The 22,500-nt window shown below is 46.7% G+C and overlaps 1 protein-coding gene across 1 annotated transcript in view; it reads right to left on the bottom strand.

Moving 5' to 3' along the window:
* The window catches only part of LOC125310497 (rap guanine nucleotide exchange factor 6-like), an 89,427-nt gene that overhangs the window by 31,871 nt on the left and 35,056 nt on the right, over positions 1-22,500 (bottom strand). Inside the window, 8 exon segments of the mRNA XM_048267983.1 lie at positions 3,101-3,209; positions 3,562-3,725; positions 4,633-4,785; positions 5,702-5,860; positions 7,965-8,068; positions 8,071-8,100; positions 8,669-8,849; positions 10,491-10,622. Coding sequence (XP_048123940.1) covers positions 3,101-3,209; positions 3,562-3,725; positions 4,633-4,785; positions 5,702-5,860; positions 7,965-8,068; positions 8,071-8,100; positions 8,669-8,849; positions 10,491-10,622 — 1,032 coding nt within the window.

The following is a 22,500-nucleotide window of genomic DNA, read 5'->3' as shown; positions in this document are numbered from 1 at the left end:
AGTGGTACTTATTGCTGCACCAACATGTCCTAGTCTGTCCAAGTGGTACTTATTGCTGCACCAACATGTCCTAGTCTGCCCAAGTAGTACTTATTGCTGCACCAACATGTCCTAGTCTGCCCAAGTAGTACTTATTGCTGCACCAACATGTCCTAGTCTGCCCAAGTGGTACTTATTGCTGCACCAACATGTCCTAGTCTGTCCAAGTGGTACTTATTGCTGCACCAACATGTCCTAGTCTGCCCAAGTGGTACTTATTGCTGCACCAACATGTCCTAGTCTGTCCAAGTGGTACTTATTGCTGCACCAACATGTCCTAGTCTGTCCAAGTGGTACTTATTGCTGCACCAACATGTCCTAGTCTGCCCAAGTGGTACTTATTGCTGCACCAACATGTCCTAGTCTGTCCAAGTGGTACTTATTGCTGCACCAACATGTCCTAGTCTGTCCAAGTGGTACTTATTGCTGCACCAACATGTCCTAGTCTGCCCAAGTGGTACTTATTGCTGCACCAACATGTCCTAGTCTGCCCAAGTGGTACTTATTGCTGCACCAACATGTCCTAGTCTGTCCAAGTGGTACTTATTGCTGCACCAACATGTCCTAGTCTGCCCAAGTGGTACTTATTGCTGCACCAACATGTCCTAGTCTGCCCAAGTGGTACTTATTGCTGCACCAACATGTCCTAGTCTGCCCAAGTGGTACTTATTGCTGCACCAACATGTCCTAGTCTGCCCAAGTGGTACTTATTGCTGCACCAACATGTCCTAGTCTGCCCAAGTGGTACTTATTGCTGCACCAACATGTCCTAGTCTGCCCAAGTAGTACTTATTGCTGCACCAACATGTCCTAGTCTGCCCAAGTAGTACTTATTGCTGCACCAACATGTCCTAGTCTGTCCAAGTGGTACTTATTGCTGCACCAACATGTCCTAGTCTGCCCAAGTAGTACTTATTGCTGCACCAACATGTCCTAGTCTGTCCAAGTGGTACTTATTGCTGCACCAACATGTCCTAGTCTGTCCAAGTGGTACTGTGCTGCCAACATGTCCTAGTCTGTCCAAGTGGGTACTTGTGCTGCACCAACATGTCCTAGTCTGCCCAAGTAGTACTTATTGCTGCACCAACATGTCTAGAGTCTGTCCAAGTGGTACTTATTGCTGCACCAACATGTCCTAGTCTGTCCCAAGTGGGTACTTATTGCTGCACCAACATGTCCTAGTCTGTCCAAGTGGTACTTATTGCTGCACCAACATGTCCTAGTCTGTCCAAGTGGTACTTATTGCTGCACCAACATGTCCTAGTCAAACTGCACCTGTATTGTTCCCTTTTTTCATAAAGTCACTTTGCATAACAGCTCAGCTAAATTACTAAATGTAAATGTAGGAAAATAGCGCAGTGGGCACACACACACAAGGAGCAGAGGGCAGTGGACACACACACACACACGAGGTGGAGAGGGCAGTGGGCACACACACACACACACGAGGTGGAGAGGGCAGTGGACACACACACACACACACGAGGAGCAGAGGGCAGTGGACACACACACACACACACACACACACACACAGGGACAGAGAGCAATAGGCAGCAGGAGTAGCCCACCCAGGGAGCAGAGCAGCATCACAGATGGCATTTCATATAAAACTAGAATAACGTCGTTAACAGTTGTAATAACGGGACGTTTGAGCCCACCCTCACTCAGGACGGTCAAGGACAAGCTGGTGTTGGTGGTGACCGGTGTAATGGGTACAGCACACAATGTGGAGTCCCATAGAAATAGTGCATACGGTCAGCATTCCTTTGGCTATTCTTGATATAGAAGCATCGTTGAATTAAATACCAAGTGTAACTATCCTGACACTAAACACTCAGGGCCAGATGTACGTACATTTGCGAACGTAGCGTTATCAACGTCATGGACACACCGCAGATTGCGAACGCTGTCAGACCCAAGTTTCCGTCGTATTTATCAATCATTCAATCCTTAGTGTAAACTGTGCCTTTCTCTGCCTTTCTCCGCCCATAAACGCAATTTACAAACGTCCACAACTGAATGGCAGCACCTACACACAAGCGCAGTTTTAACTGATGACAACATTAAAAAGAATCAAACGTTTAGCGATCATGAAATAATACCATACATGATAAGATGTAAACAAGCAGGGAGATAATGAAGATCAGTAGTTCTACTCAAACTACTTGTGCAACGTAGGGCTATGGAAGATTGGCAAATCTAGCCAGTAGGAAAGTTTAAGTGAATGACGTGAGAGAAAGAAAAGACATTGGAAGGCTAACGGTTGAGGTTGCTTTTGGTAGTACAAATACTTTCACCACAAAACTGGTGCTCTAAATAGCGATTCTGTTGTCTTTGAAAGGTTCTCTTATTGACTTATTGAACTGCAATTTGGATTAACACCTGCTTTTACAAAAGGAAGTATTTAGGCAGAGAATAGGCGCAGCGCTTTCAGGCACAGTCTTTGTACATACCGCTGAATACATAATTAGCTCTTTACTCTTCCCTCCCATCTTTTTACTTAAACTCACACTTTCCCCTGGATCCTCCCCATGAATGCATATGCATGACATGACAAACGCAATCTGCCACTTTCAGCTCCCCGCGACAGGCAGTTTGCGCTTACATCATTATGCCTGTTTATACATACCTTTAATGATTTTACACGCTACATGAAACAAATAATCATCGCCCGCGGGGAAGCAAAGCGTTAGTACATCTGGCCATCACTCTTTTCTGTCCCACTATTAGATAATGACTGAACCATTAATTATGAATGGCTTTAATAATGAATAATAATAATCATTAATATAATTACTATCACGTAAAATGAACTGGCGCTGCTTAACGCTGATAGTGTTTTGCAGAGCCCTCTATCTGATAGCTTTAACAGGGACTGCCAGCACGCTCTACCACTGAGCCATTAAAGAGTTATCTTCACAGGCATCAACAGGAAGTCAGAAAAGAGGTCAGCGTGACACACGCGCACGCGCGCACGCACGCACGCACACACACACACACACACACACACACACACGTGCGCTCTTTGAAGAGTGTATGATGAGCACCACTCATCACTCACCTCTTTTTCAAGATGCTTCTCAAAGTCCTCCAGGAACTGGGTCATTTCTGGGTTCCCTTCAAAGTCGTTGAAATGGTTGTTCACCCACAAGAGCACTATTCTCGTGACCTGCACAGAGACCACGGCAGACGAATAGAGTTTAACCATCAGAGGATTGCAGAAAAGCAAAAGGATTTGGGGGGGAAAGTCTGAGACGGAGCAACAACTTTGAGATACAGATCAGACTAAATCAAATTATCACTGATTTTCTACTTCCTCTCTATGGTCGATAGTCAAACACACATCAACTGCTTTTGTTGGCTGTTGAATGCAAATACTGCTTATGGCAGTGTATTGGTATCAAGAGGTCAAATATGAAAATAACCAGAGTTTATATTAATTTTGTTTACATTTAAAGCAAAGAGCAAATAACAGTTAGTTTTAGTTAAGTAATGGTCACACACACACACACACACACACACGTGTCTCGGAGGGTGTCCATCTTGAACCATTCCAGCAGCTTGCGGCCGACCTCCATGGGGCTGGACAGGAAGGTGCGGTAGGTCAACAGGAAGTCCTCAATGTAAGTGGGGTCCACCACCGACGGCTCCTCCACAAGGTGCATGATCAGACGCTCTGGTGTCCCCTGGGAACACACACCCGGGATCAACATGAGTCCACACACACACACACACACACAGATACTAGAGACAGAGACCAGTCCAGACACACAACAGCTACTCTGCACTTGGGCCTCGGAGAACAGCATGTGTTATTATGAGGGCATCTTTAGTGAGAGGCAATTTTTTAAGGAAACTGACAGCCATCACATGACTAGAGTGATTGTAAAGGAAACCAGAATTGTTTGACACTTACAGGATTAGAAACCAACACTCAATTCAGAACTGTATACTGTCCACAAAAGGGAGAACTGATATATATATATAAAAAAAAAACATAGCAAAAGAAAATGAAAGATAAAAAATATATTACTTCATCAAAATTCCCTACTGCCAAAACTAAGCATGTGCAATTCATTTCACATGCCATTCACTGTGTGGCAATCTAACACAAAGGAGTACTTCTGTAAAAGGTCCCTTTAGTTTCTCCTACTCCTAAACAGCCCCTCTCAGAGAGAACCAGTCACATGAGGGACAGCACAGCAGAATGAGGAAAGCACAGGGTTGCTCAAAGCTCAAGATAAACAACAAGGCAGGTGACGTGTGTGTGTGTGTGTGTGTGTGTGTGTGTGTGTGTGTGTGTGAATGTGTGTGTGTGTATGTATGTGTGTGTGTGGCCGTGTGTGTGTGTATGTATGTGTGTGTGTGTGTGTGTGTGTGTGTGTGAACTTATGTGTGTCTGTGTATGTGTGTGTGTGTGTGTGTGTATGTGTGTTTATGTGTGTGTATGTGTGTGTATGTATGTATGTGTGTGTGTGTGTGTGTGTGTGTGTGTGTGTGTGTATGTGTGTGTGAGCGTGTGTGTGTCTGTGTGTGTGTGTGTGTGTGTGTGTGTGTGTGTGTGTATTATGCCCCCCTCCTTACCCCCCTCACCTTGATAACGATATGTCCCTTGCGTGTGCCGCTGCGGTCCAGCTCGCGGTGCTCCTTCACCATGACGATCTCGCCCTCCTCCTCCACCTTGTGAGTGTTCTTCTCCACATGGTTAAGGATGCGCCAGTAGTCCTCTTGGGCGATGCACACAAACTGGTCCACAATCACATGGGGACACTTAGTGAACTTGTAGTAAAGCAGCACGCTGCTCCTGACCAGCGTCGGGTACTCAAACAGCAGCAGGGCAGACTCATAGTACCGAGACATGGACACTGGAGACGTTTCGCTACCTGAGGAGATGCCACTCTACGTGCACACCTCTGCTGCATCCAAATGGAGACTACTGGCTATCTGAGGTGACCGTGCGCACTTCTCGGAATGTTACAAAGGGAAGTGCTGCGCGCGGTGTCGAAGGACCAGATCAGCTTTAAGGCAGAGAAGTGGTGAAAAACACCCACTCACGCACACTATACTCACTCACGTTGCGCATGCACAGACGCACAAACTCAAACTCGCTCTAAACCTATAAAAAGTCACCCTGTTGGTTCAACAGACATCGTCTTCCTGCACTATTTTAGGCGAAGGTCTCTCTTCTCTGTTCTGGTTCATGGTGAACTAACCACAGCACACTGCAGCTCAGTTGCAGTTCACACACAGGGCGGCCCAAGAGAGGGAGTGTCTCTAAAAGAGTGGCCACAGTTCATTGCTATTATCATTGCCATGAATTATACGGACTACATGAAATCATGTCATTCAGGAGCAGAGGTACATTTCAAAAGGACAGAGAATAGCAGAACCGAAAGAAGTATACAACAGTTGGTGTGTTAGGAAAAGAAAGCTATTGTCTCCTTCTTTAGATTTGCATTTTGTAAGTGGCTGCACATGCTAAAAAACGTCAAGATGTGATATTCTACCTGTGAAATAGGCAGTATTAGAATTACTAATATAAATGGGTTGTACAGGGTTAGTAATGACATTAATAAACTTAATATATACTGTATATACACACACACTTTTTACACACTTACACACACGCGCACACACACACACCAGCCTGAGGGCGTCTCACCTGGCAGTCGTCGCCTTTGGTGCGGACCAGGCCGCTCATGTACTGCTTGTCCAGGGAGGGCGAGATGCCGAAGCTGTTGCCCATGCACAGGATCTCCGCCCGGCCGTCGGGGTGGCTGATCTCCACCGAGCCGTTCACGATCACGTACCACAGGTCCAGCTGCGCGGGGGGAGATAGAGAGGGATGAGTGACGGCTGGACGCGCAGGCCAGCACAGGTGTGTGGGGCTTATCCTGGGCGGCCACGCTGAAGCGAGAGGTCAGGTCAAGCCTGACGAGGAAGGCTCAAAGGGCCTGCTGCTCACCCCTAGACATTTGTAGTCGCCCTTATTATATAGCAATGTGGAATGAGCCCGTTGTTACATACTGGGAGTGCAGAACGCATTCTTATGATCAGTCAAGTGCCAGTCAAATGCTGATCATAAGCATGCCTCACACTTTACTTGATAGTTACTCAGGCTTTCCCATTACTGTGAGAACTACTGCTTAGTTTCTACCAACAAAACAATTCAGACTGTGTGGAGAAAATGAAAGTGTGATATATAAAAGCACAGCAGTAGCGTTGAAAATAAACAAAATACAACCTTACCCAACGTGAAAACTTAGTTCAGGATTCAACCAAACCTCACGCAATATTTCAGACCAGTGGGAAAGAGTGCTTATGCAGCAGATATTGCGAAAAATTGCAGTGGTGATGAACTGTTAACAGTATTAGTACTGATTATTGACAGAATCAAGGCACGGTTTCACATTCATGCACTAAAGCACACATAAGCTCACACACAGACTCATGGTTCAGCTCATTGGCAACACAAACCCCCCAGAGAGAAGGCACAAACAGTGATCCCTCTTAGGGACAAAACGTTACATACTGTATATTTTACTCTTTGGCCAAGAGGCTACTTATGTATGACATTTACAGATACACTAGGGATTAACCGTTTCATTTTTATTCACATACTTCTTTTAGTCACATTATTTTATGACTTCATTTTAGGACATTTTTTTTCTCGTCTATCGCTTCGTTTTTTTTCAGACATTGTCTTTTCAAATCGTTCTATATAGAACTGTCCTTCTGCAAAGCACTTTGAGTGTCAGCCACTGCGCGCAAGGTGCTCCAAAAATAACCATTTGATTGACTGATTTGACAGACAGCAGAGAGCACATGAGCCAGCTCTGCCTCCACTCCCCTCCTCTACCCACACCCCACAGAGACAGCACTTCAGATGGCTACATTGATGTCACGGCTGCCTCCATCAGTCCGGCACTGTCCACTTTTCAATCATGAATAATCCATGAACGAATCGCAATCCATATCACACATTTAGCGAGACACTAAGGCTCTACTACCAGATTAACTCCAATGGCTCAAGTGAACAGGAACCTCCAGAGAAAGAACATGTGAGTCTCTCAAAACGGCATTCTGGTGTATTAACACTGATAAGATGAAGGTCCTCTTTCCCCTTCACTCTCTTGACGGCAATGCTGTCTCCCCTGTGCGTTAATAAAATTGGTCTGGGAGTTAAATTTATTATTATGCTGTCACGCCAGCTTCGGTGCGCACTTCCTAAAAGATTTCCCTTTTAGGCAGGCATGTAAGTTAATTCATTATCCCAGCAGTCCGGCTTAATGATTGATGACACACGCCAACGCACAGAGTGCCACAAGCACACATAAGCACGTATCGTATACACCCCACACACACTCTCACACACACAAACACACACACACACATACCACATACACACATGTATACACCAGACACACACACTCGCACACATACACACACACACGTTTAAAAGTACTCTGCACAGCACCAGAGTGAAAGAGAGGGCTAAGATTGAGCATCATATAACACACTGCACTAATCAACACTGAGAAATGGAGAACGTTTCATTTAACATCTTGCTCAGTGTCCATCTGAGGTCATTTAACATTTCTGAAGTCTTTGTAGAATCCATATGGGATGGACTGCCACCACATCTCTGTCCACTCTAGAGAAAAACACTTTGAGAGGACATGCCTATCGAGGGGTAATGTATGGATTAACTGAGTGATTGAGTATATTCATTTAATGGTAGTATAATTACATTATGCACTATTTCCAAGATATTGTATTTCCTCTAAGTGTAATCAAGTAATGATATATTTACTTCTGTCAGCCAAACTACGTAAGTACTCCACATATTTTCTAAAGCAGAGCCAACAAGGTGTATGTGTTAGTGCTCGGTTTGCACCTCGTTTGAGTGTGCTACGCTGGCTCACCTCTTGTCTGTCCTGCAGGATGACCGTGGCCGCCTGCTCCACCACCTCAAACACCATGACCGTGCAGAGCTCCCTCCTCACCGACATGGTCATGTTGGCGAACGCGGCAGCTGGTGCATGAACTCCAGGAGCTGCTCTGTATGGGGACAGCAACAGGGGACAGAGAGAGAGAGAGAGAGAGAGAGAGATAAGGGAAGGGAGAGGGAGAGAAAGAGAGAGTGGGAGATGGGGAGAAAGGGAAAGAAAGAGAGAGAAAGAGAAGAGAAAGAAAGAGAAAGAAAGAGAGAGAGAGAGGATGGTGAATGAGTTATTATCTGATAAGTGCAGGCACCACCTGTGGGGGCACAGTGAGTTCTCCCACACTTTTTCCAGACCCTCTGCTGAAGCGCAGGCACTGCCCTAGAACAAGGTGACCTCAGCCTACATTCCACAGCCAGAGACCACCTTAATGGTGAACGGACAGAGAAGCACTCCTACACACACACACACACACACACACACACACACACACACACACACACACACGTCTCAGTGGGGCTGCAGAACAGGACTTCTTTTAAGCAGGGGCACCTGTGAACACTTTTGGACCCCTAAACAACCCACAGGCAATCTGGCCCGCCACCATCTACCTGCCCAGCGACTAGCAGCGAGTGAACCCGATGGCATTTGGCATCTTCCCATAAGTCCACGCAGGCCAGACTCACCGATGTCGTCATCGGTGCGGTCAGCCGGGTCCTTCTCCAGACACTCGCGCACCAGGTCTCGACCGAGCAGAGGGTCCGTTGCCCGCTCCAGGTCTTCATCTTCCTCCTCCTCTTCCTCAGAGTCCACGGCAGCCTCTGGCAGCCCTGACAGGTCCACATCTCCTATCTCGCTCTCTGTGGCCTATGGGATCATCATCATCATCATCATCATCATCATCAGCTGCAGCAGCAGTAGATTCACAAATATCTCAGTTCTTTATCTTTTTTTAATAACTTGCAGCATAATAGGTTTCCATGCAGCATACTGACTGCCAAATTTCAACAGTGATATACAACCCATTTTGTTGGGTAGAGAACTTGTGGGAAATTAGATCTTTAAAAAAATAAATAAATAGAAAAAACCTAGCTGTTGCCTTTGTTATACACACATTCCAATGCCAAATTCCCTGGTCAAATTTCAAGCGGTCCAGAATCAATCAATCCCTTCAGTGCTACCCAACCCTCGTGCTTATGCACTGCCCCGTAAATGGCGATGGCCGACTTCAGCGTAGACTGAAATCCGCAGACAGGATTGTTGGCTACTGAGCTACAAGGGACCAGCGGCGGTGGTTTCCTTCAGGTCCAGGAAGGCCTGAGAGTCAGAGGTAAGCGGTCCAGCTACAATACACGGAAGGGAGAGGGCCTATTGTTTGGTGAATTCTTTCACATATTTGACCGGACTATTATGAAAATACTTTTTTTGTTGTTTGGAGGGTTTATCTTTATGCTCTCTTGGCTAACGTCGGGACAGGTTTCCTGCCTGAAGGCAGACAATTAGGAGAAGAGCGGCAGGGCAGGTTAATAAAAGCAGAGGGCCCCTGCACCAGGCATCAGATAAAGACGTGTTCTCACGGGCCTGGAGACAGACGAGCAGCGCAGCGCAGCGCGTCGTGCGTGTAGACACCAGCTGAGCCCCTGAGATGAATGACTGGGAGAGATAGTGATAGTGAGGGAGAAAGTGTGGAGCCTATCAGCAGGAGTGGGATAAGGCCGAGCACTCCAGCTCTCTCTCTCTCTCTGTCTCTCTCTCTCTCTCTCTCTCTTGCTCTCTCTCTCTCTCTGTCTCCCCGCATGCAGGGTAGGAGGGGTAATGATTTTAAATGATCATGACAGCCCGGGGAAGATTAGGGAGGCCCACATCTCCTCACTGCCAGGGCCAAAGATACAAAGGTTGTTCCGCAGACACAAATACCGTCTCAACGGCATTAGTTCAAGATATGGACAACAGGTATAGTTTTTAGGGCAAGTTTTGTTTTCTATCCCTTTTATCATTTTTTAATGTCTTTGCATATATTCATGTACACACTGAAATAGGACAACAACAAAACAGAGAGAGGGAGAGTATCAATCAGTCACGTGATGGGAGGGCAAGTCTAATGTACTATATAAAGCTTTAGGATGTGCTGAAAGGGATGGAGGAGGGTGCGGGGGTTGTGTGTGTGTGTGTGTGTGTGTGTGTGTGTGTGTGTGTGTGTGTGTGGGGGGTGGTATGAGCTTCCTTTTTACGCCAGCAGCCAGAGAGACAGACAGGGAAACAGGGAGACACCTTTCCTGTCTGCTGCCCACCAGGGCACATTAAAGAGGACTACAGCCAAGACCTTCAGATCCACTCACCTCTACAAGACAAACATTAGTCTCTGTCTGCTCTGGACAATCAAATCACAGTCACTGCAGCCGGCCTCTGGTCCACTTTCCAATACAAAAGACTCTGACAGCGTCTTTTGATGTTTCCTCATTTTAATTATTTACTATGAGCTTTTGTTTGACGGAGGATGGGCCCTACCTGATAGATATCCGATAGGCTGCTGCTGCCGGAGTCACTGGCGATGCTGCACCCTGATTGGCTGGGAGCCATGTGCATCATCTGCTGGTGGGGGTGGTCTGTGAGATGCATTTTGTTGAGGTCTCCAGGAAGCTGTGGAGAGACAGACAGACAGACGGTCAGACGGTCAGACAGTCAGACAGACAGGAAACAGGCAGGAATCTCAGTAACATCTCACTGTAGTACGGCATCATAGGCCACACATTCAGCAGACCAACCAGAAGGCTCACACGGTCAAGGCCATCCAGACAGACAACACAGACAGACACAGCCACAGATACAGACACACACACACACACACACACACACACACACACACACACACACACAACAACACAGCTGTAAATATTAGAAATCACTCTCCCTCTCCCCCTTTCTCTCTAGGAACAGGCCGCAGCTCTTGCGTTTGACAGCTGACCTGTGAGAGCGGCTCTGCCCCAGTGCCGATCCTCCCCGGCTCATTCAATCAAATCTGGCCCGGTAGCCCGGCGCCATGGGTTCCCTCCTTACGACCCCACAGGCCCCCCCCCCGCAGCGTCTGTTATGACAGTGGCCCCATCAATATGACAGCATGGCCGCTTCAGGGCAAGGGACTGAAGAGCACATTCTTCAAAACATAAACACACACACACTCACTCACACACACACACACACACACACACACACACCCTTAAACGCACTGATGCGTGAAAGCAAAATGCCATTGAGGTAGAAATATACCAGCTTATAGTGCGATAACAACAATATGTCAAAAGGTCTTGGGCAATACTGATACGTCACCATTACCAAGTGTAAGTAATAACTAGGTGGAATAAAAAGGTGAGCGCATGTTAAATGTCAATTAGAAAAAAGAAAAAACAATCACACAAACACTTTTTTTCTCAACTCAACCTGCCTCTGAGCTACACGGAGGTAAGATACAAATCTCCATATGTTTTCAACCAATTTTTAATATTCAATTCAGCAAAATATTCTGCTGCAGCAGCAGCGAATAAATCACCATGAGGGCTCCTTGGCCTTGCTTATCTGAAAGAACAGAATTTAGCTAAATTCTGCACCGTAATGAAAAGCATAGACAGCGAAAACAGAACAAAACGAAAACAGAGGACATCCCGGAACAATACCGAAAAACAATCTGGACAAGAGACAAAGGAACACCCTCAGCCACATTCACACCACCTACACAAAGTCCACACAAAGTAACGGCTAAACGAAAGCATAGTTTTAGGCGAAAACGGAAGCAAGCCAAGGTCTTACCGGGCCGAAGTGCACCTGAGACTCTCTACGACAAAGGCCCACGCCGCAGCACACCTCATCCATGGCAGCATCGTCTGAGAGCCTGAACGCTAGCGTCCAGACAAACCTTAGCCACCTACATCACCTCCAGAGTAGTCATGCCAACATGCAATATTTAATATGCTCAGTCTACATGGGCGACGCCACTTAGCCCCCCATTGGCCCCAAACACACAACACACACACACACACACACACACACACACACACTTACCAGGAGCAAAGGGGAGGGGTTATTACAGAGCGATCCTCATTCTAACCCTCAGTTGACCACTTTAATATCACTTTAATATCCACGCCTATAAGTTCATGAGGCAACATCCACTACACCAGCTTAAGAGCGGAGGAGCATTATAAGGGTCCCAGAGAGAAAGCCGGTGGAGCTTTGATCCCGTTCCAGACATCCAGCACGGCGGAGCAGCCATAAGGGTCTCCACCCAGATGGACATGACGGAGGAGAGAGGAGGGCTGCGCGCACAGACTGGAGGAGCGGGGATATGAATAATAGAGCAGCGCGGCTCCATCAGTCCAGTCGTCCACGGGACTCTCTCAAAAACACACACAAAGCACCTCCAAATGATAACTGTGCTGTCTCAATGTCCATGCTGTGCGTCATGCTTTTGTTGAGAGCCAACAGTACCTCTAATGCAGATGCAAGAGAAAGCCAATCTAGATGGGGTATAATAAACATATTATATCCATATCTCCATCTCAATCCTGAATGGGAAACAAAGGCCTCTACTGGAGGGGCTAGCCATACGTGCTAAAGACTAAAGAGAGTATTTTCACTCGTACAAACAGTAACCTCACTGTCGGTTTAAGCCTAAGAGGTATTGACAGTTACGGATATTGACCGAAGATGGATCACACATTTCGCCAGCGGATCTCAAGAGGGGATCTGATCGATGCACTGGCCGCCCTTTCCCCGTCAGTCAAGTCCAAGCTCGAGGCACCCTGCTCCGGTAAAGGCCGTCAATCAGGAGGCCGACTGCGCTGCCTGGCATGGATGCAATGACGTCTGCCTCTGTATGTGGTGTGGTATGTGAGTGTGTGTGTGCTGTTGTCAAGATAGGGAAGTTAATGACATACTGTAGTCTCCCCCTAGGAGCATTAGATGTGACAGAGAGGCTGTGCTAATTGCTGTAGTCTTGCAGCGCTCACACACACACACACACACACACACACACACACACACACACACACACACACACACACACACACACTTTCATCCAGTTCCCTTAATTACACTCAGGGTCTTCGCCCGCCCCGCTCCCACCCACCGACACCGCCAGCCAGGGGGTCCCCCCCGCTCCACATGAATAAATGATTAGGGCCGCGAGATTAAAAATGAATGTCAACTCCATGGGTTTCCACACAGATCTGTCACTTCAACAAGCCATGCGAGGATAGAGGGGAATTCATTTCCAACTCAAACATTCGACATCAACCGCTCCTCTGGAACAAGTTGGGGACTTCTTGGCTTCAGAAATAAAGTGCACAAGAAGAACTTCAGCGAAAGAGGGACAGTGAGTGAGGATTTCCCAATATACGAATGGCAGTAAATGAAATCACTCTTCCCCTCTGTGACGGGCATACTCATTCTCATTCCCCAATCCCAAATGTTGTCCAAACGTTGTGTTGAGTGAATAGGGGGTGATTTAAGATGAGGCTCTCTGATATCTGATATCTAGGCTATAGACTATAAGTGTGAAAATAACACAAGGATAATAACAAGGCAAGATTCCTGAAGTTGTAGACATTCTGGTGAGGATACAGCAGAACATAAGAGAGAATGTGTGTGTGTGTGTGTGTGTGTGTGTGTGTGTGTGTGTGTGTGTGTGTGTGTGTGTGTGTGTACACTAAGGTGGAACACTTCCAGTTCTTGATCGTGCGTTTCCTCTGGTTGACATCCAGTTCAAAAGGTGAACAGAAGCCACAGAGGGCGCTGCTCACAAAGAAGAGCTCTGGGAATTTCCCCTCTAAACATCAAGCAAGGGCAGTGCTGTGTGTGTGGTTGTGTGTGTGTATACAGTATAGTCCGTGTGTGTGTTATATATATATATATATATATATGTGTGTGTGTTTGAGTGTGAGTGTGAGTGTGTGTATGTGTATGTGTATGTGTATGTGTGTGTGTGTGTGTGTGTGTGTGTGTGGGCCTTCGTGAGAATGTGTGTGTGTGAGAATGTGTATGTGTGTTGTGGCAAACACTGGATATTTCATTAACACACTTCCATATTGGTCTCCCACTGGAATTCAAAACAGCAGGAATTCACGGTAAAAGCAACAATAGCCGACAGAGAGGCGGGCAGCGCACACTGGACGGTCCGATAGCGGAAGAACGGCACTAGGACAGCATGCCAACATCCGCACAGTAATATGACACAGGATTTGAGTAGGCCATCACAGCCTGATTGTACACCGATAACAAAGGCAACGGGGATGAATGACCGTAAACAATACCAGATGAGAAAACACACAGAGGTGCCTATCGCCATGGTGATCAGAAGTGTAACATTTCTACAACTCTGGACATTAATGACTAGTAAGCTAAATCCTCAGCTTCAAATTTCACAATCTGAGGGCAAAAACACCTCACAGAGGCATTGGACGGTACCTCACTCCTCCAAATCCATAGAAAGCAAAGCTATGAAACAGTACAGCACAAGCCAAAAAGGACATACAGTAGGGGCATAAAACAGTAACCAAAACCATTTTTGTGAGGCCACTTGTATAAATGTCTGTTTATGTGCATTTTAAATTGTCAACAGATTATATTGTTGACATTCAGGAAATGGAAAAAGCCCCCCCAAAAATAAATAAATAAATAAATAAATAAATAAAATATGTACGTAAAATGTACAAAGATTGCTCTACATAATCAATCCCATCTCCATAGTCCAGCAATAGAGGCCTGAGCACTAGCCTGCCCTGCCTCTCTCTGGCCTCCCCAACAGCGCAATGCAAAGCCAAGCCAATTATGTTAACGGCCATAAAATCAGCACAGCTCCTGGCTGACACTCCAGCATTCGGCACGTTAAACTGTAACGATCCGCAGGAGATAAATGAGTCGGGGCAGGAGAGGAAAAGCCGCCATACTCCTGCAGCTACTGAGAGAGAGATGGAGAGAGATGGAGAGATGGAGAGGGAGGGAGAAAGAGAGAGATGGAGAGAGAGAGAGAGAGAGATGGAGAGAGAGAGAGGAAGAAGAGACGGAGAGAAGGATAGAGAGAGAGGGAGAGGAAGAAGGAGAGGGAGAGAGGGTGAGAGAGGGGGGAGAGAGACATGGAGAGAGAGGGGGGGGTGAGAAAGAAAGATAGAGAGGGACAGATAGAGAGAGGGGGGGAAAGAGGGAGAGCGAGATAGAGAGGCAGAGAAGGAGGGAGAAGGAGAGGTGAAGAGAGCAGGGGAATCTAAACCACTGCACAGATGTGCGAGCCTCAGGTCTCTCTCTCAGAGTCTGAGGGTCTCTGGGCCCGGTCTGTGGAGACCCAGCGCAGCAGCAGGTCCTAATTAAGATTCACAGCCGCGCTGACATAACTCCAGTCTGATTAGGAGGGAAATAGAGTGAGTGTGGGGGACTGGGAGGACTACCCACAAAGATTAACCTGCCGGAAAAAAATCAAAGCAAATAATACTCCCTACAGTTACATAACGTGATATAGATCTTATAAACTAGGACCTAAATCAATACAATTAAAAAACGCAACACTATGTCCACGATTGGACGCATTCATATAAATATATAGGCACCACTGTAAAGGGCACCATAAAGGGGCATCTCAGCACTTCATGAATTTAACAGACGTTAAGGGCATTGGGGTGCAGGGGAAGGTCAGGGTTCTGCAGAGGTCATCACACAACACTGTGCCTGGCAACAACAACAATTACAAGAAACAACACAAATGGATGAGTCATAGCAACATGTCAACATGGCAACGCAGATTTGACATTGTTGAATAGCAGAAGTAATGATGTTATTATTTAAATCACATTTAATCCTTTAAGTAGCCTAAAGCCTTTTGTCTGTTAGGTTGCACTAATGCTATTTCCATGGATCTCAGCTATGCCTGACTGACAACTGGCTGGGTCATGCATCTTTTATTTTTGAGAGGAAGGAACACACACACACACACACACACACACACACACACACACACACACACACACACACACCCCTCCTTCACGTAGGGTCACCACTTCATTCTTAAGAGCCACCAAAATCAGCAAGCTAAAGCTTTAACAAACACCACAAACACTTGTGCACACATGTGGCATGAGCCTAAATGCAGCCTTACAGGAAGAGCTTTTCCAACAGTGATGTAAAAACATTGACCATCTTCCTGGAGGTACTAAACACACACAGCACACATGAAGTGCGAGCTCTTTCAAGGAACCGCACCGCGACTGCTCCTCCCCCAGAGAAAGAGGCAACACAGCGTAGCTGAAGATAGCAGGCCTGGGCAAGGGCTCTAATACATAGAGGGGAGCATCGGGGGTGATAGCCCATGAAAGCACAGTGCAGAACAAGACAGGACAGACAAACGGATGGACAGAAAGAAATGAAAGAAAGAAAGAAAGAAAGGCAGAAAAGCAGCAGTGATATGTGGGTCCGTTCACAGTCGAGCCAAACTCGCCCAACACTATATTTCAACCTGACCACACGATGCCCGAGCAGCAACCTGAGCTGCTTTTTTGCATATTAATTTGTGCATTTCCAAGAATGCAGTGGCAACGGTAATTATGGGTTGATTAATTGTTTCCACTATCATATAAGCTTAATCATAGGCTTAGCCCAATGCTTTAATAGCTGAGGCATCACAATAGATAAAAACACAACAGATGTTTACTCTCTCTCTCTCTCTGTGTGTCTGTGTGTGTGTGTGTGTGTGTGTGTGTGTGTGTGTGTGTGTGTGTGTGTGTGAGAGAGAGTGTGCATAACACAAATAACTTTGCTATTAGAGACCAAGCACACGGAGACTGACTGATCGGAAGTGAGTATTTTATGCAATGCCATGCAATGAGTAATTTTACATGACCCAAATTACATAAGGCTGGGCTAGGAAGTGATTCTCCCTTGTAGAGATGAATAACCCGATTCATCAGAAACTAATCTGTCTGTTTATTTACCCAAAACTCCAAAAGATGTAACAAACAGAGGCTTGGTTTGAGTTTGAGCTGTGTGTAGACCATAGGTGTAGACTGGGTGGAACGTGACCGTTTCCACGCAAGGTAGAGAAAAACGGGACCCCTTCGGTCCAGTCCAGTCCAGTCAGCCCAGCCCATCCTGTTCGCGGGGCGCAAGGTCAGCCACATGCAGCTTGCAGTCGTCAGAGAAACAGGAAACCAGCTGGCTCCTCCGCCTGGCCGCCTGGCCCCCCCCGACAGGAAAGCAGTCCAGGGTCTCGGCTCTGCCCTGTTGAGGGGTCGGTGACTCTAAACGTGCAGCTCTGGAGCCCCCTGTTCCACACCACACCACCACTCACCCCCCCGACAGGCTCACCCAGCTCAGACACTTCCTGGACCACAACTGATGCTTTGAGCTGTGGGTCACTTCCAGCAGGAGATCCTGGGGTGTGTGTGTGGAGTGGAGTGGGGGGAAGGGGGGCTAAAAAAATCCATTCCATTCCTGCCAGCCACCCATTCCATTCCAAAACCCCATCTCAGACTTCCTTTTTCTCTCTTTGAGCCGACTCGTTATCATGTAAACTTCCATGCCGCCATTGGGTATGCTCAGCTTCACTGGCTCAGTGAATAGAATAGAATAGAATAGAATAGAATAGAATAGAATAGAATAGAATAATGGCAAATTAACTAAGGGAGCAGCAGACAAAGAAGAAGAGAGAGTATATTCCAACTGTATCTGCCTGCAAGGGTACAGCTCCCTCACGACACATTTCATATTTATGAATGTCCTTGAAAATTATCCAGACGGGCCTGCTATGGATATCCCAGTGGTGGAAAAATCAATAGCTGTAATATCATGGAAACAGATAGAATAGGGTGCACACTATTGTGGCGATATCAACTCCAAAATCTTGATGAAGGGGGCCCCAAAGTTCAAGGGATATTAAAGTGAGTGTGTAATGAGATCAGTTCTAGTGGCCGAGCCCTTGGAGACGGCCTTCGGCCACTTAGGGCTGATGAAGGCTAATTAGAGCAGATTTTGTGAAAGCAAAACAAAACAAAACAGAAAGAACTCTCCGCAGGGTCAAAAGACCACAAGGGTCTGACCGACACACACACACATACACACCATTTACCATGCTGGACATCCAAACCGTATGGGTTTTTTAAAAGCCCTATTACTGCTCTCAGAAGGCTTCAGGGTTAGCCTTTTATCTTACTTATCGGTAAAGCAGCGAACACCTGAGATAAGTGGAGTTTGGACAAACAATGTGCACACCTAGTGTGGCAAGAGTGAGAGAGAAAGTCCTGCCTCGCCAGAGGAGCAATGATGAGCGTTGAATAATACAGCTTTGTATGGCAATTACGTCATTGTACGTACGCCATTGCTCCTCTGTTAGCGCTTAGCTAATCTCTCTATGGAGAGTGTGACGATGGCACATGCACACACAAACAACAAAGTGATGAAAATCGGACAATAATGTGTAGTAAGTGCTGCATTATTTAGCCTTTTGCTTTTAACATTTCCATACGAGCCCAACAGGGCCTCTGGGCTTTCAGCCTGGCCCGTCCAGGGAGGTCTAAAGTGTCATCTTGGACAGGAAGTGTAGGCGATAAGAATCAATATGCCGTGCATTAAGGCCACGGCACAACACCCCCATCGTACTGTAAGTGATCATTCTTCGCAAAACAAAAGCCTCCCTCTCTCTGTCTGTCTCTCTCTCTCTCTCTAAAAAAAACAAGATGTCAGTCTGACATTCTTAGGTCAGCTAGCTAAGCACAGATTTTGGTCATGTCAGAGATCTGGAATGGTTTCGAGAACTGAGCACAAAAGCAGCCGTTGCCGTGGTCTTTGAAAGACTGTTATGATGACCAGGCTTTTAGCCACAGCAGTGCCGATGACACGTCGCCGAGCTGACGGCATCTCAGCGTTGTTGCTGTGCTGAGGCAGCTCACCTTTGGGCAGACAAGGAGGTCATGAAGCGGCGCTCACCACAAGGGAGAACGTGATGTCTGTTGCACTGTTTTTTTTCCGACACAGGCAACTAGCGCGCACACACACACACACACACACAGATGAAAACATGTGCATGCAGACATAACACACACACACACACACACACACAAAGACACGTACACTACACACAAACACACATCCTGCCCTGAGATTTCTCTGCAGCTCTAGCTCAACCAAAAAACAGCCACTGCTACTATTCAGAGAGCCATTAATCTAGCCCCTGATTATACCCCCGTCCAGCCCTGCAATTGATTGCTGATGGGGCACGATAAAACAAGCTTGTGTTGGAGGCAGGGAATGATCCTCTACAGCGATGAAGACGAAGAAGAGGAAAGAAAGATCCCCACCATCCTCCACCTCCCACCCCCCTCCACCCACCCAAACAAAACAAGCCAAAGCACACACACACACACACACACACACACACACACACACACACACACACACACACACACACACACACACACAGTGGCCCCTAATGGACAAAAAGAGGCAGATAATAACCGTGTGAAGAAGCTCGCTGCCATGTCAGCTTAGGCCTAAGGAGATCGCCAGCCTCCAGGAGACAAGTGGAGACGGCCCAAACTGCAGCACAGCACAAAGACCACAACACTCCTCTCTCTCTCTATCAGCATCTCTCTCTCTCTCTCTCTCTCTCTCTCAAGGACCATTACTGGCCCACTGAATTATGTATGATGAGAGTCCAAAGCCATGGACATGACCAAGATGAAACAGCTGCCAAGATGGACCTCCTGTGAAAATGTGTGTGTGTGTGTTAGTGTGTGTGTGTGTGTGTGTATTGCTTTCTAGTAGAGACCTGAAACAGTTCTAAATTCTATTACAGTGCCATCATGTTGTGTACAAACATGATAAGACCTATTTATAAGGTAAACCATTAGCAAAATTAACCTGCTAACTTTGTAACAGCTCTCCCAGGCTCTCGCCAAACATGAGGGAACATCTTGACTTTTTTTTTCCTTCTTCTTCAACAGTGTTCCTATGCATCCACGCCTAAACGAAAAGTACAACAGCACATTTGTGACCTTAATGCTATTTCAGTTTCTAGACGGAGTTAATGGAATTCATTAACCTCCTAGTGCCTCCTCATCAGCCACAAGCCCCACAACAGCCCGCTGTCTCCAGGCCAGTCTGTCTGCACTGGGGCTATATAGAGAGATACTGGATGTACAGCCATTCAGTCTGCCTTTCATTGGGATGCTTCTGTGTTGTAGAGCATCATTCAGAAAATGTACTGATAAAATACTGATGTTAAATTTACTGCCAAAACTTGTAAGTCTTGGCAGTAAAAGGTAATATAGCCTTCTAACTGTATGCAGAAGGCTTTGAAATGAAATCCTGAAAGAGGTGAAAGCACACTGCCATTGCTGGCACAGTAGAGCATCTGATTTAACCTCTATCTGGATGAATACAACATTAAGCGTGAGTCACAGGAGTTTTGTATGGCATGCTACATAATTCACCGTGTCAAGCGTAAACCCTAAATTCTGAAATTCTATTTAAATTCTAATCTACCAGCCCGTACAATTGCTTCTATTTACTATGCTTCAAGTCACAAGACATCTTTAGCAAACCCTGCTGTGCCGATACTATAATAACAAATGGCACAATCTATCTTCTCTACTCCACAAGTAAAGACAGTATCGATTTGGTCGTAGCAGTCAAATGCTAATGCGTGATGGCATGAATAGTCAAACAGCCCTTAACCTAAGGCCCTTGGTCCTCTTCATGCATTCAGCACCATCAGTCTGAGACCACAGCTCATGTTTGCGCTGGCCCACTACTGCATCAGAAAACACAGACGGGCAAGGGGAGTGTAAATACGCTAGACATCTCTGGGGCCCCCGGACTAGCCACCAGAGGCCTCATTAACTGGCCTAAATGGCGGTCATTAACACAGATATCCAGCCCCAGACAGGTTGATTCCCAGCCACAGAGCTGCAAGATGGACACGTGGTCTACAGGTGCAGGACAGGAGGGGGCTATCAGCAGCTTGAGTGAACACACCTCTCACATACAGAACCTGTAGCTCTGCAGTGACAGAAGAAGAACACACACACACACACACACACACACACACACACACACACACACACACACACACACACACAGAACTCCACAGAAAACAATCAGTGCATCCCATAATCTCAGCAAATTAAAGCCTGAAAGAGACTTCAAGGGGAACTTTATAGATCTTAAATCATATCTCTTAACCTATACCAGATAGCTGTCAGCCCTTGGTGCATCGATTCACATTCAAATCCTGCAAAACTGAACCAATTGCAGAGCAAAGACACTATATCAAAACACCATTGAGCACCTATAAATAGATAGCTTCATCTACTGAACACCTCTAGCACAGACCCCTTTGCCTGTTACAGATCAAATTCAAATAGGTTACCTGTTCCACAAAGCCCTGTTCAGACTAATGGTTTGGTATCGCTGGGAAATAGGGCATCTGCCACGCTAACAGTAACCTGTGGCAGCAGGGACAGCAAGCCACTGGAACTGTAAATAGCCCAGCAGATTAATATTTGGTACACATATAAAACCACAGTATTTAGAGCAAATTTGGAAGGAAAAAAAACACATTGTCAGCATATAGCTGCACTGACAAAGGACTCTCAATGGAGTTTTTTTTTTTTTTTTCTGCAGGAGCTGACAGTGAAGAGCTGCAATGTTCCCACCCAAACACACGCACACCACAGTCAGAACACAGAATCAGAACACAGAATCAGAACACAGAATCCCACAGAACACAGAACACAGTCAGAACACAGAATCAGAACACAGAATCCCACCCATAGAGGAACACAGTCAGAACACAGAATCAGTCAGAACATGGAATCCCACCCATAGAGTCAGAACACAGAATCCCACCCATAGAGGGACACGGGAGGGATTACAGCATTGCTTACTTTGGATGACCACGGCTGCAGGCAGTTGGCATAGCAACGGACGAGGAAAGCCATCTCTCCAAAAAGGGGAAGAGGAAAGTTTCCCTTTCTCAGCACAAATGAAAGAAAGAAAGAAGAAGAAGAGAGCAGATGGGGTTGTTTTTTCTGCCCTTTTGAAGGTTCCCAGGGGATTTGCTTCTTGGAGAAATTCGCGCCAGGTGCTTTCAGCAAAACTCCACAGAGAGACTAAAAAAAGGTTCTGAGAAGAAAAGAACTAAAGGCAGCTTCAGTGAGCCGCAGGACCACACAGGGCATTGTTGCCGGTACTTCCATTCACTGCAACTCCAGCATCGGCATCAGCATCTGACCGAGGGCTTCCGAGGAGCAGCGGAGAGTCTGCAAACTTGGTCAAGTTCAGCGGCGTGGCAAAGCGAGCGAGAGGCGCGCATCCCCTGGCCGCGGCGGAGAAAGGCCGAAGGTTATGTCGGGAGGAAAAGTCTTCGTCGGCACCGGAGAACACACCTGCGTGACACACATCCTAGGCTGAAAGTCCGGACGCAGCGGGAGGGGGGGGCGATCTGGTACCGGCAAAAATCACTCCAGCCTCAGACAAGTGA

This window comes from Alosa alosa, chromosome 2 (genome assembly GCF_017589495.1).
Source record: "Alosa alosa isolate M-15738 ecotype Scorff River chromosome 2, AALO_Geno_1.1, whole genome shotgun sequence".
Classification (NCBI taxonomy): Eukaryota; Metazoa; Chordata; class Actinopteri; order Clupeiformes; family Clupeidae; genus Alosa; species Alosa alosa.
The sequence above is the reverse complement of the archived record's forward strand: the minus strand, read 5'-3'. Positions and strand labels throughout refer to the sequence as shown.